The sequence below is a fragment of the Pangasianodon hypophthalmus genome, chromosome 25 (assembly GCF_027358585.1).
Source record: "Pangasianodon hypophthalmus isolate fPanHyp1 chromosome 25, fPanHyp1.pri, whole genome shotgun sequence".
Taxonomy (NCBI): domain Eukaryota; kingdom Metazoa; phylum Chordata; class Actinopteri; order Siluriformes; family Pangasiidae; genus Pangasianodon; species Pangasianodon hypophthalmus.
The window spans coordinates 16,152,564-16,172,327 of record NC_069734.1 but is presented as its reverse complement, the minus strand read 5'-3'; the positions used below and the strand labels follow the sequence as shown (position 1 = coordinate 16,172,327).

At 38.4% G+C, this 19,764-nt stretch overlaps 1 protein-coding gene across 1 annotated transcript; it reads left to right on the top strand.

Annotated features, from left to right (window-relative positions):
• Positions 1-3,095: 3,095 nt before the first annotated feature.
• capn8 (calpain 8) lies at positions 3,096-17,941 on the top strand. Its single transcript, XM_026947989.3, has 21 exons — positions 3,096-3,419; positions 4,583-4,652; positions 5,535-5,653; positions 6,419-6,552; positions 9,968-10,136; positions 10,960-11,043; positions 11,839-11,924; positions 12,026-12,100; positions 12,446-12,606; positions 13,965-14,134; positions 14,402-14,413; positions 14,659-14,870; positions 15,419-15,455; positions 15,540-15,605; positions 15,687-15,744; positions 15,842-15,906; positions 16,059-16,127; positions 16,341-16,419; positions 16,622-16,738; positions 16,983-17,041; positions 17,713-17,941. The coding sequence occupies exons 1-21, from the start codon at positions 3,183-3,185 to the stop codon at positions 17,734-17,736; spliced, it is 2,103 nt and encodes a 700-aa protein (XP_026803790.1). The 5' UTR covers positions 3,096-3,182; the 3' UTR covers positions 17,737-17,941.
• Positions 17,942-19,764: the final 1,823 nt, after the last annotated feature.

Sequence of the window (19,764 nt, the reverse complement as noted above, 5' to 3'; positions counted from 1 at the left end):
CCTTTTTAAAATATTCCACCCCTATTTTCTTTGTACAGTATATTCTCGTTGTATTTTCATGATCACCAGCACACACGGCAATCTTTCACTGGAAAAGTAAGAAATAAAACACTTTTGTGTTGTGCTATTAGAGGAAAATAATCAATGGAAAGGTGATGTGATGTGGTCTGATGCAAATTTTCCTATAATTGCACATCCGAAGTGTTTTCTACCTCTTTATAACACAGCAATTTGCCAATGCTGACAATTATTTATACATGAATTGTTGTTGTTTTAATTCATTTATAATTACATTGTTGAGGAACATCCTTGAAACAAGTCAGTTCCTGTTTTCACTTTCACTTATAGCAGTGATAAGCAAGTCGTTCCCCTTACCAGCCTCTGTTAATAAGCCAAATATAGGACTAAAACACTTGGGGGTATGAGAGTATCAGAAAATAATCAAAGATGGAGTGGATAAATGAACATATTGTTACCATCCCATAGATGAAAGATTGCTACTTTGGTATACTTTGCCACACAAGGACACTCAACAATGCGTCTCATAAATGAGTGCTAACAAATGGTTTGAGTTTCTTGGTTTACTCGGGTTCACGTTTTAATTTCATGAGCATAAAACCCACTTTACTCCAAAAGCATTATGGCCCACATATGTCACAGCATGGAGCATTCGTTTCTCTGCGTTCTTGCACTGGTTTAGTAAATATAATGTGCAAATATCTGTAAATATTATAAACATGCATTACCAGTGTATATGGTCATAAAAACATTCATTAATCCAACGCAAATTTCCCTTCGACTCTCATTCGCAGTTAGCTAACATGTATTAACTGCTGTATCACTACCTAGCAAGTAGAACTGCATCTTTATTAGTCTATACATATGAACATATTTTTGTTACAATTCATTCTGAAAATCAGTGGATTTTTCCCAAGACTAGCAGCTGTACCTTAATGTAAACTGAAAGTTTACATTAGCCATAGCCAGCATTGATAGTTAGTGACTAGCTAGCTAGCTGTTACAGAAGGCAGGTAGCCTACACTTCACGACTGGCCAAGAAAAGCAGTGAAATTATACGTTCAGAGCAGACAGACAGAAAGCAAAAAAAAAGTGCTTTAAGCTGTTTGTTTCAATATTTGATATCTTAATACTTTGTTAATGATCTTGCATTAAAGAAATGCCATGATTTGAGTTAGTATTGTAGCTACATGCATGTGAGGCATTTAGAAATATCACTTTTAATATGCCCACCCATTTCTTTTTTTATTTGTGTGTGTTTGATTAGTCTGATTAGTCATTTGCATGAATGAGCAGACATACAGGGATTCCTAATAAACTGTCTAGTGAGTGTACATTGCAGTAGGTGTACATGTAGGTGTCAGTGGTTTAAAAATTTGTCGTGGGTGTATGGGGTGGCCTGGGTGGGTCTGAAACTTCTGAGCTGGCCCATGTGCTGTTGATTATAGGGAAACACTACAGCTTGTTGTGTATGATGTCGTGGCCACAAATTGTGTAACGTGAGTCATTGACTATGAATATCATACTTAATACCTGGCCTCCAGTCAATTATTTGTCATGTATACATTATTCCAGGATTGAGGTCAAATGTAATATTACATCAATAATCTCATGTCACAGTGATCTAATTCGACTGATTTCTCAGTGTCACGCCTTTTAAAATACAGTAGTAAGACTATGGCTCCCTCTGGTGTTGTGTATCCACAATAGAATTCATGTTGACCTCTGTATAGCTACGTATATAGGCTTGGTGTACGACTTATTTACAAGACACTATGTTTAAACTTTCTGTCTTGAAAAATAGTGCAACAATATTTGTGATGTTTATTTTGAGATGCTTATTCTGCTCTAACACAATGGCACATGGTGTAATAGGGAAATAGCGAACAACTGGATTGAGAGTAAACAACTGAATTCATCATAGTTTTTAACCATTTATAGTTACATTAATGTTGGACTATTGATTAAACAAGCTTGTTCCTGTTATCACTTACATTACAGCAGTGGTAAACAGTCGTTCCCTCACCGGCCTCGCTTTTTTTTCTTGTTCTTGAAGTTAATAAGACAAAAAAAAGCAGAAAAAAAGTCATGTAACCTAGAAACTGTCATCTATCCGTAAGACTTTCCCATATCAGTAAACTTACAGACTGTTACAAAGCACTGACGCTGGAGACTCCTTCCATAAAAGTTAAATAAATGTAGTTACAGTAGAACAAATGCATTAATAAAAACCTGTAATTTGAATAACAGCCAGGAATCCTGTCAGAGCTGCTGTTATAGAAAATTAATCAACACCTTCTGACCAATCAGATTCAAGCATTAAACAGTGCTATGGTATACCAACAATCATCCCCTGAGCCAGAATCAGGAGTGCTTAAAGCCACAAAAGTGCCATTTATGTGCTTTAAGGAGAGATTTCCGAAGTTCTTAGGCTAATTCACAAAAGCCCGTTTTGATCAATTGGCTTGGACTTGGTTTAATTCCTTTAATTACCTTTATTTATTGACTCACAACTTGGTGTTTTTCATTTATCTGGCATCTACAGAGCAGGAGTCCTAATGATGATCTAAAATGCTTGGTTATCATTGGCTATCCTTCATTGTCTAGGAGTGAAATTAGTCCAGCGCTCAAACAGGCAACATCTGATTCTCTGCTCTAAATTCAGTATCTTACAGAGATCCAATATCTGTCCTCAAGCCTACTCACATTTACACACCTCCATTTAAAAATTATTCTTTATTCTATCATTAAATGTGTGTTGTATCAAACGTTAGAGGAGCTCTGCCCAACTCCAGTCTTGAAAGGCCGGCAGAGTTTGCCCAAAGAACAAGACCTGGTAGAGATTGAGGTGTCTTTAGCCTAGATTTAGGCACCAGACAACAAATAGGCTAATACGTTCTTTAGTTTCATCCTAGACTTGTGTGCCAGCTGATCTTCAGGTGTGCCAATTGTGTTATATTGATTCAATTCACCCACTAGATGGCAGATGACCTGCAGACAGGTAAACAAATACCTGCCACTCCCCCTTCCCCACCATCCACACTCCGCCCTTCAACACCTCATAAGCTCAGAGCATAAATTCTGTCAAGCTACACTGTGAAGCATTCACACTCTTTACCAGACTCTTAAGACTAGCTGAAACTTGAGACCAGGCTTGTGTCAGGATGTCCAACATAGCCCATGTTCTGGCCAAGAAGAAGGACAAAGATGAAGGAGTGGGAGGCAATGACAATGCTATTCCTTTCAACAACCAGGATTTTGAGAAGCTGCGACGTGAGTGCTTGGAGAGTGGCAAACTCTTCTGCGACCCCACGTTCCCTGCTGAATCCCGCTCTTTAGGATACAACCAGCTGGGCCGATATTCCTCCAAGACCATGGGAATGGAGTGGAAAAGGCCATCGGTAAGAATTCTGCCAGTGTGTGATGGATAATCTGTACCTTTGGGGCCTTTTTCCTATGCAAATTAGTCAGTGTTGGTTTTCCTTTCTGGTAGAGAATAGAAAATGATTTGATGTATGCTCAAAGTAGACCTATTCTGATATACAAAACAATTTTGAGTACTTCTCCAGAATAACTCCAACCTATTTTTTTTTAACCACTAAACTCATCACAAAGGTACACTGCAGTTACTTCCTCTGTTTACTTTCTCTTTAATGTGCATTGTTAAGTGGTCTGTGTTGGCCATATTAATATAATACAAATACCAGAAAACACAAAAGAACCACACTGCATATTCATCCTGTGTGGTTTGCTTAGAAATATCGGAACAAATCCATCAATTATTTATTAATAACAGGGCAATGACAAGCAAAATCAAATATGGAAGCAAACTTGCAGCTACCACTAATGTAGGGATATGCTGTTATAATTAAAATAATTAACAACCGGGTGGTGTAACGGTTGCTGTTACGACCATGAAGTTTATTCTTTTCCTATAACAGAATGTACCGAAGTGTTTTATTGCTCTTAAACAACAGCAATTTGCAAACAATTACAATTTCTTATTTATTTAAAAAAAAAACACATATTTTTTGTCCATTTATAGTTACATTTAATGGTGTGGAACATCCACAAAACAAGTTAGTTCCTGTTATCATGTGTTATATAACACTTTATAACTGAGAAACCACAAATCACAAACTCTTCTGTCCTAATGGCTTTACATTAAAGAGCTGACATTGTCTTAAGTCTTTTTTCATAAATGTTAAATGTTTTAACATTTTAAAAACAACATCTCCTTACAGAAAGCTTCATCAAAGCAATATCTGTGCATTTTCTGTTGTTAAATAACAGCACGTTTTTTAAAATTATGTAGAGCGACCACCATACAAGTCCCCGTGAATGTTGTTACTACTGAAACTATAACTTATTACTATAACGAGCGCATTAATACAACCCTGTAAGTTGTCTTGCAGCTGGAACTATTGTCCGAGCTGCTGTTATAGAAAATGATAAATTATAATTATATATATATAGAAACACCTTCTGACAAGAATTCAGAATTCAGTGATGATGATTAATTATTTTTTTCAATCATGGTTTCTGTCCCGTTGATGTTTTTAAGGAGCTTTGCCCAAACCCTCAGTTCATTTGCGATGGAGCTACAAGGACTGACATCCGCCAGGGAGCTCTAGGTGAGCTGAGAACCTTTAAAACTGTAACTCTTCAACCTTAACTTGAGTTAATAAATGATTCAGAACTGTTTGACTGCTGGTGCCATGCCTGATTGTAATATATACTGTAATCAATCAAAAAGTCTCATGCATGATTGATCATTTTTTTACTCTGTGGGTGTCAAATGGGTGATAGGCGATCGTGCAGGGTTAAATTTCTGACTTGCTCTGCTGATCATCAGCACGAAAAAAAAAGTTAAGACATGGCGCAACACACTTACATGCCATATGGCTGGTAATGTGGTGTAAGCTGAGTGAGTCATTCACATTACATCAAAACAAAGAGATTTTTTTCTGGGTGTTACTACCATGCAATCTGCACAAAACCATTAATCTCAAATCTTTAAAGGACTCTTGTTTTTCCTCAAGAGATTCACTGGGTACATAGTCATGTAAATAGGGATTTGTGCCCTGTGGATGTGGGCGGGGTTATTCTGAAAGACATAATATGGAATTAATTCCATATAGTACAAATACAAAGAGAAGTTAAAAAGGGTACATCCTTTGTAGCTTTAGTGTGTATCTTTTACCTGGAAAGGTGTACGTAGTGTAATTAAAGGTACAAAAGTGGTCCTTCAGTTCCAAATATGTACCTTAAGTCATTTTTAAAAGTATGCTACATTCACATTATTAGGTATAAGATACACACAATGCTTAAGAATGCATTCATAATACATATTTTAAATGCTGTGAGTGAATTCAGGCAATATTTTTTAATATATTATAAATTTTAATTGTATTTTGAAATGTGCACTGTACATGCCTAAAAGCACCCTGATGAAGTTGTGCAGCTGTTGAATTTTAATTCACTTAACCCTGCTATATGACCTTTGACTCCTGCAGGTGACTGTTGGCTCCTAGCGGCCATTGCCTCTCTGACTCTGGACACTGACATTCTGGGGCGGGTGGTTCCTGCGGACCAGAGTTTCACTGAAAAGTATGCCGGCATCTTTCACTTCCAGGTGGGATTAACATACTTTGTTGTTTATTGTGCTGATAGGGTTTAGTAAGGTTTTAAAAATGACCCTGTTTACCTATACATTTTCTCATTGGAAGTTTTTTCTACCCACAATCACTCCCTACACTGTCGACACGGACATACCATCTCAGCTTACTAATAGCATCAAGGAGCTAGCTAGCAGGCTACAATTACCTAAATTGCATAAGCTAATTAGAGAGATAGATAAAGAGCTGTAATTCTGTAGAGCTTTTTGACAATGGTTACACAAAAAATAACTTAATTTAATAAATTTAGCAAAGCAACTTTCAAGTGAGACATTATCCTATCATTGTATATTTCTGACTAAGGGCTTCGCTCAAATATCCAACAGTGCATCACTGGCAGTCTTGGGATTTGAACTCATAACCTTCCAATCACTGGCCACCATATGTCCTGAGCTACCACGGCCCCATTTTGGCACATTTGAGACTCTCTTCACCTATTTAACCTTCTTTGGCTTTAAACCAGCACAAGTCATCTAATTTGTTTGATGACAGAGAGATTGGCTTTTGATTTCTAATTAGCCATGAAAGCTAATAACCACCAGGCATGTTAATGATTAATTTCTTAGACATAATCCTAGCCACATTTGGTTATGGCCTAGTCCTAGATAGCCTCAATTTTTGTTGCCTTTGACAAGGGTGTGGAAAATTTCATGCTACACTTACTTTTACAGATTTACTTATCACCTCTAATCTAACACTTGCTTAAACCTCTCCATCCACAGCTTTGGCATTATGGTGAGTGGGTGGATGTTGTCATTGATGACCGGCTGCCCACAAGAAACGGGGAGCTGCTGTTTGTTCACTCAGCTGAAGGGAACGAGTTCTGGAGCGCTCTGCTGGAGAAAGCCTACGCTAAGTGAGTGTGTAAATAACACTGATGCTTTTTCATGTTGTGTCAGTAGCACTGCAAGATAACAGGCGGTGAGTCTAACATAAGCCTGAGTCATTGTCTGCAAACATTGCTTGCCAAATCCAGCCACAGCCCAAAATACACACATTGGCCACCTAGGTTGTACTTTCTTTTAGTTTCTGGCCAGTTTCCTTCAGAAATAGTGGAGTACCATTTTGCTCATTCCCTCATGACTCCATGTGGGTAGCCTATAAACGTTCCCCCACTACGTCACACATTCTATAGGCTATGGAAATATTGCTGCATTTTCATTACATTCCTCTAATGCGGCATTGCGCGCAAAGCCACTACGAAGAACACGATCAGAAAGACGTGAAAATAAAAGACTTGGATAATCAGTCCCATAAAAGAGGAAGAGTGATTGTCTTTATTGTGTTGGAACACAGATTACAGGAGCTGGCAGCAGGCATGTGCCAAATAGCAATACAGAGGCAACACTAACCAAGCAATGGCAGAGAAAGCAATGAAGTGCAGATCATTGGAAGTGTTAATGCAGATGAGAAAGCAAGTTTGCTAACTCAAACTCCATTGTCAGTAGCCTGGTACCTGGTACACACTGCACCACCTGCCACTAGTAGTCTACCTGGCAGGTCTTTGGCGCACAGGCCTGGGAGGCACTAAATTGTTGCCGTCTTCTGTCCAAAACACAAACTACACATTTTAAGGCAGTAAGCACCCTTTAGGGGCCCTTGGCTGCCATCACTGAAGTGCTGAATTCTTGAGTCTGTTCAGTGAATCAAGATACTTGAGTCTGTTAAGTTATCCAATTGATTCTGTTGAATGGTTTGCCCAAATCTGGAGAAAAAAACTCCAAAGATTTAGTAATTCCTAAACAAAACATATCCAGCCACTGCAATACTCCTGCAAAGCTGGATTTCAGAAACTGCAACAGCAGATGAATGGAGTTATGCAGGATATCATGTGGCTACATTGGCACCCCAGTGTAAACCCAACAATGAAAAAGAGCTAGTGTCAGATCAGATCAGAGCATGACCAAGCTTCAAGGCAGTAAAAAAAACATATAGGTATCTTATCTGAAAATACATAGTCGCTTACAGTTCATTGTTGACCACTGCCAAGGACAATGGTCTGTCCAGCAAGGCACAAGACCCACACCAACTGGCTATACTGATTGCCAGTGATTGCCAGTGAATGTGTACAGTCATTACTACAGAAACAGGCCATAGAGATACGTGGGCCAGAACACCTGGCTGGGTTCTCTTCATGATAATTTGAAAAAAAAAAGAAATGGAAAAAAAGGTCAAATCCACCTCATCACCATAGATCTGAAGGATGCATTCAACTGCTGTGGGATACAGGTGGCATGATGTACCTGTCCCTTTTGGGTAGTTTCAGCATTCAGGGGGTTCAAAAAGTATTTGCGAGTGACCTTAGAGCAATATCTGTGTGTACCTCTTTATCTGGTCATTTGGCTGCTGGGTGGACAGTCCCAACAGCAGATTGAGCCAAGCCAAACAAATGTCCTGATTTTGCATGTGGTAGTGCTCAGATAAAATCACAAAGAGTGTCACCTGATTCCTTCACAGACTGTTGGCATTCAGCCTAACTCATGTGTCAGGTGAGCCACTTTATTTACCACCATATTTACCATTTGTTTACCACCTGGCAGCCATATCACAAAGGCAGGTGTCAACAGTAGTGTGCACACAATCTGAGGTATTAGACCATCAAAGAGGGAAGTTAAAGTTCAGGTATCAAAATTAGTGCATTAATATCATTTAAATGAAATCTGTGTGGCTAGTGTTGATAATGTTTCAGATGAACAATTTGAAAGATGAGCACTCTTAAGAGTGCTACCAATCAGGGTGATTCAATCAAACCCATTGCCTCTCGGCAGTCATGCGCCATGAGAATTGGCAAAGGTTGTTCAGCTAATGAGGAGCACCTACAGAAGTGTGGAAGTTGCTCTGTTTGTGAACAGACAGACAAATCCTTGTTCAATGTGATTCTTGGAGACAAACACTTTGGGACAGGATATGTGAGATGCAATTTCTGTCACTACCATTGCTGTGGATTACACTGAAGCTCAACCAGAAAGACAATATAAGCAATGTGTTGATAGCCACTTTCTCTTCAATCAGACCATCCTTTCTCCTGCTGTTAACGTTACTGACAAGTCCTCCATGCTTGCTATCCATCAGACCAGACCTGAAGTCCCTGACGAACAAGTGTCTGTGGCACAACAGACCACACACTTTGAATTTATGGGTTTCAGAATGACCAGTATTTGAAAAATACCATCCCAGCATAATGGTATTTTCATAAAGGGTCAGACATATTCTTGTTAGTGTACATGTTCCATATACACACCGGGTATATGCAGGCAATCTAAAAAACATTTGGCATAAACCCTTACCTTGCATCATTAACAAAGTTTTGGACCTTTTGCAGAGTCAGCTAGACTCTTTTCTTTTGGGGTCTATTCTAAAAGTGTACATATCAGCGTTGTCTCTAGCATAAACTAGTTAAACCTTTTAATAAAGGATTGGAGCATCTCTAACATTCACATAAATCAATGGCCACAGTGGGTTTGGTGCTAAGCAGTTTGTGCAACTTGCCATATAAACGAGTAGAAGATATGGATATAAAGTGGCTTTCACTTAAGACACCGTTTTTGCTTAAGACAACACTGGTGGAGACCAGACTTCAATCACGTCACACTGTGGCCGAACACAACCTGCCAAAGACACTATACACTAGATGCTATAGTATATTAATAAACTTATATGCAACCAGAAAGGCCTCTGTCCAGTGAGGGCTCTCAAGCTACTGACCATCTGGTTGTCGTATTCACAATAATGTATGGTATTGGCACTATTTCCAAGTATTGTCCATCAGTGTGTGTTGTGTTACAAACCCACTTGATGATTTGCGTCCTCTATTTCTGAAGGAAACCACTGGCGTTCCAGAACGAAAACAAGTAGAATGGAAGATTACATATTTGAAGGTCATATCACGTGGGATATTGTCACTTGGGATCACTTGGGATGATTTATTTACTATGTTTCTGTCTTCTACATTTCAAGTAGTCTCTTCTGGATTTCCAAACTCTGGACCATTCCAAAGGCTGGCTCAAAAATGATCACTCAACTCAAATGGACACCTTCTCATTTTCTTCTCTGATGTTTGCTCTCGCAACTGATTTTATATTTTCCTTTAAAGCAATACAATAGGTATGCGGAGAGAAGACTTTACATGACATCAAGCTGAATGAGTAATTGCTATTTTAAGATCTGCTCAAACAAACCGCACGTTTATCCAGCTTATTCAGGGGTTCAGAGTCAATATGACCAGTCTGTTCTGTTCCAGGTCCATGTCCAAGTTCTGTTTTTCTTTCAAGGGTGAACAGTTCTTATGAAGCTCTTTCTGGAGGCTGCACCACTGAGGGCTTTGAGGATTTTACCGGTGGAATTTCTGAGACCTATGAACTACAAAAAGCCCCCCCTACTCTGTTCAACATCATCAGGAAAGCACTGGATCGTGGATCTTTGCTCGGCTGCTCCATAGATGTGAGCATAGAAACTATCTGTTCTATATTTGCATCATTATTTTCACAAATAACAAAACATATGATTGGATATGACCATTCATGGCAAAGGTACCATCACAGACTTTTAAGGGCTACAGGCATTTCACCACACACCTAAGGGCTTTATCTGCTCTAATAAAGCTTATTCCCCATTAGATAGTTTCTTTGATTGTCTGCTATTAGACATTCAATGAGTTCCCAATTTGACCACACACTTGAATGTTCCAAATCAGCCAAATGGTTTTTGTGAAAAAGGTTGACTTCTAATTTACTCCCTTGTATTAGCTAGTTAATCATACTATTTGTTTACTAGTTACACCAAGCAGGTTGTGTAGTTCTTATTACTTCAACAAGCAAGACCTTAAGCTCTTCAAGCCGAGCTTTTTCAAACAGTATGTCAAAATAGGTCAAGCCTCATTCATCATTCTGCAGGTGAGCAATCAGTCTAATTTGTTTAGTAATGCAAAACCCGTTGTGTAATATTCATTAGTGCAACTGATTGCAAATTTTTCTTAGTAACTGTTTTCAAGTAGCAGTTTACCATGTAATTGAAACATATGGAGCAAAGCGTAAAGCAAACCATATCTTCACATATATTTCGATTCCGATTTATTTCACTTTAATACACATCTATATAAGGTGTGCTTACCCTGGAATTTGAAATAACATTCAAGAATAATAAATAATTATTTATTATTTACTTATTTATTTATTTTTAAATTACTAGTTGTAATCTTGATATGAATAAAGTGTGACCGAAATGGATATGTAAATGAATATGTCATTATTCTTCTCATGAATAGATCACTAGTGCATATGATTCGGAAGCAGTGACCAGACAGAAGCTGGTGAAGGGACATGCTTACTCTGTCACAGGAGCAGAAGTGGTGAGGCCTCTCTCTCTCTCTCGTATCCTGGTCAGTGGCATATACGTACAGTCAAACAGTCATTTTTAAATATTTGTAAACATTTAGAAACTGTCACAGCCGGTTAAAGACCTGCACCACTCTGTGCATTTACTATCTTTCCCACTGTGCAAATATTTAAAGATGAACTTGTCTTCATTCATCTCAGAGCGTTCCAGGGAAATATGAAATGCTCATTTGGTTTGTCAATTTGTTAAGTAAAAACAGAATCAAATGTCTTAGTTTAGTACGCTCTCCTCAAAATGAGAACAGCATTATGACAATAACTAGAACAGCAATTATATTGTGAGCACAAAACTGTCAACGCACAATATAACAGGTAAAAAGTATTTTTTGTGCCACTTCAAGTCACTTGGTGCAGCTCTCAATAGTGTACAATGTTTGCGCTAGATGTTGCTGCACTTCTAGTTCATTGTTTAAAAATAACAGGATGTGCTGGATCAAGTGCTATTTTATCATTTCTGAATAATGAGGATTTAAGCCACGTTGTTAAATTATGACAAGTTTGCAGTGATTAATGTGAAAATTACAACTAGGACGATTTTTAATGCAGCAATATATTGGCAGTGTACTAAACTCCTATTAGACATTTATTTCAGTGCAACCTCAGAGGCATGAACGGGCCACCCAGAAAATCAACTTAAGCATGCGTGTAACCCAACTCTGAATACAGAGAACTTTCCCAGTGTAAATATTGACATAGCTTTTGAATTTTAGTCACTTACTCTGAATGCAGCCCTTGTGTGATGCTCCTAGGTTCATGTGTATGGCACCCCGGTTCAACTGGTGCGGCTGAGAAATCCATGGGGTCAAGTGGAATGGACCGGAGCTTGGAGTGATGAGTATGTTTCATTAGACCAACTGGATCATCTATTTATCATCCATGCCATAACTTAGTGTGAAAACTCTTAGTGTAAAAATCTCTTGATGTTATCATTCTCAGCTCTAGAGAGTGGGACCGAGTGCTGCCAGAGGAGAAGGCCAAACTTGATCACTCGGCAGATGATGGAGAGTTCTGGTATGGATTTATCTTTGTCTTCTTTCCTTCCTTCCTTCCTGTCTGTCATATTCTTCTTACTTTGTCTCTCACTTCACAGATTTTCATTAAAAGATTTTCGAAAAGAGTTTCTATGAAGTGTTTGTATTTTGACATTAATATGTTGGGCACAAATGTATGATTTTAGATAATAATGTAGACCAAACCCTAAAAGTGTCAGGATTCAATTCAAAAGTCTGGTTTACATCTTCTGTTGCATGCTTTCTGCATGTTATTTCAAATGTATGGTGTCAGCATTTGCTTATAAGCAAATTCAACATATGTAATAAAGACACACTCACACATACTCCTATGCTCTTCTTTCAGGATGGCTTATTCAGATTTTGTGCAGCAGTACTCCAAGTTGGAGATATGTAACTTGACTCCTGATACGCTGACGAGTGAAGGGATCGCCCGCTGGAGCTATCATCAATTTGAGGGCACTTGGAAGGTTGGCTCTACTGCTGGTGGCTGCAGAAACAACACAGGTTCTTAGTCTTATTCTTACTATATATAGCTTGAGCTAGGAGAATGGAGAAGGTTTAACATAACACAGGACATTTTTCTTAAAATAGCTGACATCATTTATAGACAACTTGTTTTTGAGTTATCCAGCTTGGTATAAAACCCAGTCAATTCAAATGACCAGCAAAATAGGCTATTAACAAAAAAAAGTCAATAAATACTGTTTTTTTTAACAAGGTGGATTATGACAATGGTGGATTGTTTTGAGAATTGCCTAGTCCCTGTAACACATGGGAATGGGAGAGGGAGTAAGGGTCCATGTGCAAAGAGGTTTATTAGGCAGACACAGTCAAAGCACAATCCAAAACCCAAACATGTTAAGGCAGTCAGAAAGTCAAAACAGAAACAGTAAACAAAGCCAAATAGTAATCCAGAAAATAATCTAAGATAAATGCAGCAAGGCATAACAAAGGCTCTAAACTTACACAAACACTAGGTATGGCAAGACTTCGCAATGACTAAGATTACATGAGCTAGTTACATACTATTAAACCAGGAGGTAACTGGAAAGTGGTTGTAAGTGGTTGCAATACCATTCAGGTGATTGCAGCCTCTAGTGGTAGTGAGGGGAAGTGTCCTGAGCTCTTGTTACCATCCCCCTGAGCTCAACTGGCATCTGGCTTCTAATTGTTTTTAACCCCAGCGCACACGTGGCATAGCCAGAATGCCATACAGCCCCAAAATCAGCCAAGACTAGGAATGGATGTTTGTATCCCCTTTCATTCTTCTGAAGCTAACCTGACCACCAGCAATTTTCTGCTAGCCAGTGCTACAGTTCTAGCTGGAAGATGAACTACGAAGAAAGCAAGAAACGGTAAAGCTTACTATCAAACTGCACAGCTCAAACCACAAAATCCGAGACCTCCAATTGTACTTTTAAAAGGTAGAGAAGGGTCAGAATGTACAAGATAATGAAAGATGTGAAGCATTGCTTTAAGTCATTGAAACAGTCGAATGTTCCTTGGTACCTTGTTGCTGTAGTTATGGAGTAAAATCTAATAAAACTGCATGTTATATTAAATAGACTTAATGACAAAATATGTTGCGTGTTGTACATTAAGGATGGGTCAACTCCGTATGTTATGAAAGAAATAAAACACTTGGGGATGGCTGTTATAGGAAAGTAATCAACGAGGGGGTGGTGTGATGCATCCTGATGTGAATCAAAGTTACTGTTAACACCCTGAAGTTGATTATTTTCTAATAACAGGCATGCCCCAAAGTGTTTTATTCTTCTCATGCGAGAGCAATTTGCCAATGCATTTGACTTTTGCATGGTCAGACACACTATTCTAAATGTCTGAAATTGTGTTCTATCTAGCAACCTTTTGCTCAAACCCCCAGTACGTGATAAAGCTGGATGAGATGGACGATGACCCCCACGATGGAATAGACGGCTGCTCCTTTTTGGTTGGCCTGATGCAGAAGGACATGCGCCAAGAGAGGCAGTTTGGCCGAGACCTCAACACCATCGGCTTTGCTATCTACAAGGTAATGACCTAGCGCACAGTCCATGGTGTTACCAAAGCATGATGGTGTTTCTGGGGTTTTAAGACAAGGTTACTGCAGTGTACCCTAAGGTGATAGCACAATATTGAGCACTGGTAACACTAAAAAATGTTGCAATGTTACTGTTTTTAATCTTCGGTTTTAAACCTCCAGTTGGCAGAAAGGACAGTTTTCATTTTAGTGCTCGAAGTCAACTAGAAATAAAAGACTATTTATATATATATTCTCTTGTGTGGGTTTGTGTTTCAGGTTCCTGATGAGGTGTGTATGGAGTAATGCATTTTTTCTCATCCAGTCAACATCAGGTGTTAGGTGTTAAAAGACAACAATTAGCACCATGGATTACCATCCATAATGTATTTGTGAATGTTAATTATCAAATTATCACATGAATACAATTTTGCAATACGAACAGTTAAAATCCTAATTGATTTCTTGTTCTGCTAATGTGATAACCAAATGGGAAAACCCGGTTTATGGCTGTTGTGTATGTATTTGTCCTGCAGTATAAAGGTCAAAATAACATTCACCTCGGCCCAGACGTCTTGCTGCGTCAGAGAGCCGTGGCCATGAGTAACACCTTCATAAACATGCGTGAGGTGTGCTGCCGTTTCAAACTGCCACCCGGTGAATACGTCATTATTCCCTCAACGTTCGAGCCACACCGCAAGGGCACCTTTATACTCCGTGTTTTTGCTGAGAAACACGCCACTGCCGGGTATGATTGCTGTATACGTAGATTTAAGCGAAAACACTTCAGGGTATAATATCTGTCCTAAATCATAGCTACAAAGGGCTGTAATCAGATTTGGTGACTTAAGTCCAAAAGTTGGTTAATAGCTACATGGGGAAAGTTCCATGTATTCAGAGTCGGGTTACGCAGCAGATTTTCTGTACTCCTTGTTCATATTATACAAATATGAATACGTGTGTAGTTCATGCCTTTGAGGGTGCCAAATATACGTTGAATACAAGCGTCTGTGATGGAGTTTTTCACTTTAAACACACAAGAACTTGCTGAAGTCAACTCTGAATTTGGCCCTTATAGAGTAGTTGGTTCATTTAAGGGAAGGAGCATTATTATGAGAACTCAACTATTTAGAACAGATGTGTGTAATACAAACATCTATGTTAAAACAGATTTCTATTTAAACTGAATAATGTTGATAATAATGATATCCAATGTTATTTCTATTGTGGAAACTTAATAAGTTTAATTTCCTATTACATTGACTAACCCCGACTAATCCCATCTTGCTCTTCTAGCCCAATGGAGACGGACATCAATGCCAATATTAAAGAGGTAAACAAAATATTCTGAATGGCATCTGAATTGTGTGTTTTTTTTATTTGATAAGAACTGCTCTAACCACATTCTGTCTGATAGGATAAGATCTCCGACAAAGATGTGGACCCACATTTCCAACACCTCTTTAGGCAGATTGCTGGAAATGTATGTCAACATGTCAAAGTATTATGTAGCTCCATTAATCTACTTCCCGGAACAGCTCTAATCATGTCGTCTCTTCTGCAGGATTCTGAAATTTCAGCATTAGAGCTGCAGAAGATTCTGGACAGAGTTGTGTCTCAGCGTAAGAGCTCATTCGTTCTCATGCATCTTCCGTCTTATTCCTTGTTTTTCCATATTGTAGATTGTGCTCCTATTTTCTTTTGGTTTGTTTCACGTAGGAACTGACCTGAAGACGGATGGCTTCAGCATGGAGACCTGCCGCCATATTGTCAGCCTATTGGATGTATCCTTTTATTCTAAGACCCCTTCCTTCAGAAGAGTCAATCAATTATTCAGACATATTATACTTGAGGGTAGGCAGTTTGACTGCAACGCTGTTAATTTGCCAGACAACATTTACTTTTAACATCTAGTTTTAGCCTTGACAGGACTCAGAGAGATGGCAGCGGGAAACTCGGGCTGTTGGAGTTTCACACACTCTGGTTGAAGCTACAGAAATATATGGTACATGACACATGCCTACACACCCATGCTTCTCTTACTATTAGATTATATGTACGTTATAAGTAAGGAATTAAAAAAATCGACTATTCCACCTTTAAATAAAATCTGCAGTTTTGAAAAAAAAAACAAAAACAAAAAGCAATTTTCCTCATGACCAGCTAAATGTCCCCACCCACAATATGAGGTAGATCAAATTTCTCATTACTTTAACAGGAGATCTTCAAGAACCATGACACGGACAACTCGGGCACCATGAGCTCCCATGAGTTGAGAGAAGCTCTCAGCGAAGCAGGTAGGTATTGTTAATCTAGGATCTTGAACATACTTTTAGCTTTTTTCATACACTAACATGTATCATACACTAACCCTAACACTGAGCAAGTGAAAGACTTACTGTACCTGGCCATTGTGCTCGTTAACTTGAACTGAATTGATGCCCGTAATCAATTTTATCATGAGAACTAAAACTAATTCACTCGAACTGATTCTCCTAGGCTTCCAGCTGAACACGGCCATCCTGGAGGTGATAGTCATGCGCTATGCTGATCAGCAAAGCGCCATCGACTTCGATGCCTTCGTAGGCTGCGTAATCCGTATGGAATTGCTTTTCCGTGAGTGGATCAAACCTACATTAGGATTACCGAACAATTTTGAGTTAAACTTTTTGGTTGGCAACCCACATTATAATAACAACAACACAAATCTCAAGTTGCTTTAAGATTAAAGAAAGTATTTATGGTAAGGTCCACTAATAAAACATCTACAGTCATCACAGTCATCCAGCTAACTGTGCAATGCTGCATTGTGAAACATCCTTATGATAACATCATGTTTTTTTTTCCCGGTTGTGTTCAGATATGTTTAAGAAGTTTGACAAGAACAATACTGGGAAGATTGAGCTGGATATTATGCAGGTAAACATCTTCATTTATGGTTATGTGTAACGTTATAAATGATTCCACTGTATTAGGGGTGTAAGGCAATGCCAGTGTCTGTATCTGTACCTGAAGTGGGTGTGGCCTAAAGCAGAATTTGTTCAAGAAACCTAACACTACACTGACAGTTCCTCAACCTGACCAAGATATCTGGCCGAGATATTTTGTAAAGCCTTTTATTGGGTTCAATTTCCCAAAATATAATCAAACTGAAACCACTGTGACCCAGGCAGTTACTAAGGATGCTGTTAAACCTCCCATTTGAGCAACTTTTTTTTAACCCTTGCATCCTATGTGATCCCAGATCCGATGCACACCTAGAAAATGCCTAATCATTTCCTACGCCTAAACGTCTCCTCATTTCTTATCAATTTAGAATTTTTGGAAGGAGTCTCCAGTGTCATCTCTTTGTAACAGTCAGAGATAAAACTATAGCTTTAGGTTTTCCAACACGTAAAAGTACACTGTGTTCTTGAATAACTAAAACATTGTAGGGATTGACAAATATATGAGGTATAAGAAGAATAAAACACGTCAGAATGTGCTGTTCTAGGAAAATAATTGAGTTCGTGATGGTAACAGCACAGCTGTCCTGTTTTATACCTTACATAATGTTTAATATTTTAATATAATGTGTGTTTGTGTTTCAGTGGCTATGCCTGGCCCTAAGCTGAATTCCCACAGACCTGTCTCCTGCGGTGTACTGCGGAGCCGATAGCACCAATTTGTTCCACGATGATTGTGTTCTTAACCAAAACGGTGAAAATTGGAGTTTGAGTTTACATATTTCGTTATCGATCCAGTTGTATGATGTGCACTGGTATTTGTTTAGACAAATGAAAATATGAAATGCAATAATAAATGCTAACTCGCCCTGTATCCCAGTATGAGGCTGATCTTTTGGTGCTTTCCGATCGTTAATACACTATTTGTCTTTCAAAAGCACAAATTCTGGAAACAGCTTAAAAAGCTTCTCTAGATTTTTTTTTAATGCATGGCTCAGTGGTATCTTAGTGGTGTACTATCTGTACTCTTGTATAACAGTAATAATGTAACACTAATCATTCCCTGATTAAACCTGGAACCTTGTCTAAAGCCTCTCAATCACATGTTGCTTTATTAATGGGGTAATTCTTTTCTGTTACTTGATAGTGAAGATTTATGATAACACGATAAGCATGTGTTCAACTGGTACATAATGTGTTATTAAAGATTAGGCGTTTCAGGGAGAATTGAAGATAAGGTTGAGAATAAAATTGTGTAGTCACACTCTAAGGTAGGGCAATATGACAATGCGCTATTGCCATTGCAAAATGTTACATTATATATATATATATATATATATATATATATATATGATGTATTACTATACTATTACTATACTATTACTATATATATATACTGTGTATATATATATACACAGTGGCTATGCCTGGCCCTAAGCTGAATTCCCACAGACCTGTGTCCTGCGGTGTCCTATATATATATATATATATATATATATATATATATATATATATATATATATATATATATATATACATATATATATGATGTATTACTTTTGTATTATTTTATTTTAAGTTTAGGACCAAACATGTGCCAAATATGAATTTTACATTTGGACAGAGATAAAAAGAAAAAAGAAAAAAAAAAAGTAGATAGGTTTTGTTGAAGTCGCAGAGGTTTCTTTCTGATCATTCACATTTCTGAACAAGTCTTAGCCAATCCAGTTCATCTAAACCTGTTCAATTCCACAGACTTCCATGATGATCTCCCACTCTACGTGTCCATTTTCTGAGAAAGTGTTCTCAGAGCGTGTTCTCAAATTAGCACTTCAGACCCGAGTTCAGTACGTTTGGTCATGTGTAAACAGATAAACAGATCTCTGGTTTGAGTGAAAACAGTGATCTAGTGTTTACTTTCTGTGGCTCGCACCATGTTTTAAAGGGATCCACTCCTGGGACCGACTTCCTACTTATAATGGCATGGAAAAGCATGTTGCAGTCAACAGATAAAACAAAGCACTATTAACTAACAAAGCGGCTATTAAATAACCTAAATAAATTAAACACACTTCATAAGAACAATGACTGTGATGGACCGGCATCCCATCCAGGATATGTATTCCCACCTCACGCACAGTGTTCCCATGATAATAATTCCATCTTGCCTGCTTGCTTCTCTGGTGTCATTTATAAATGAAAAATCCAATAGAAAGTATCCAAGTGTTGCTGAGTTAACTTGGTGACTTACTTTCTCAGTTTATGTCAATATTTACACGAGGAAACCTCCCGATATTCAGACTCAGCTTACGCAGGTGCTTAATTTGAATTTATGATCAGCATACACCCACACTGATTGGCTGCAATCCTATAAAATAGCAGTTGATAACTCACAACCAATTTTTTTTGCCTAATATATTATCTTAAGCAGAGGTCTCTGGAGGAACAGTGGGTAGGCCACGGCACCCTCACCACTGGGGCCCAGGTTCAATTCCCGGCACACAACAGTACACTTCCAGTGCCAGTCCCAAGCCTGGATAAAACTGGGGAAGGTTGCATCAGGAAGGACATCTGGGGTAAAAAACCGTGTCAAATCAAATATGAGGACCAATGATCCTCTGTGGCAACCCCTAACGGGAGCAGCCGAAAAAAGACCAACATTTTATCTTAAACAGAAAGAATGAAGTAAAAATTAAC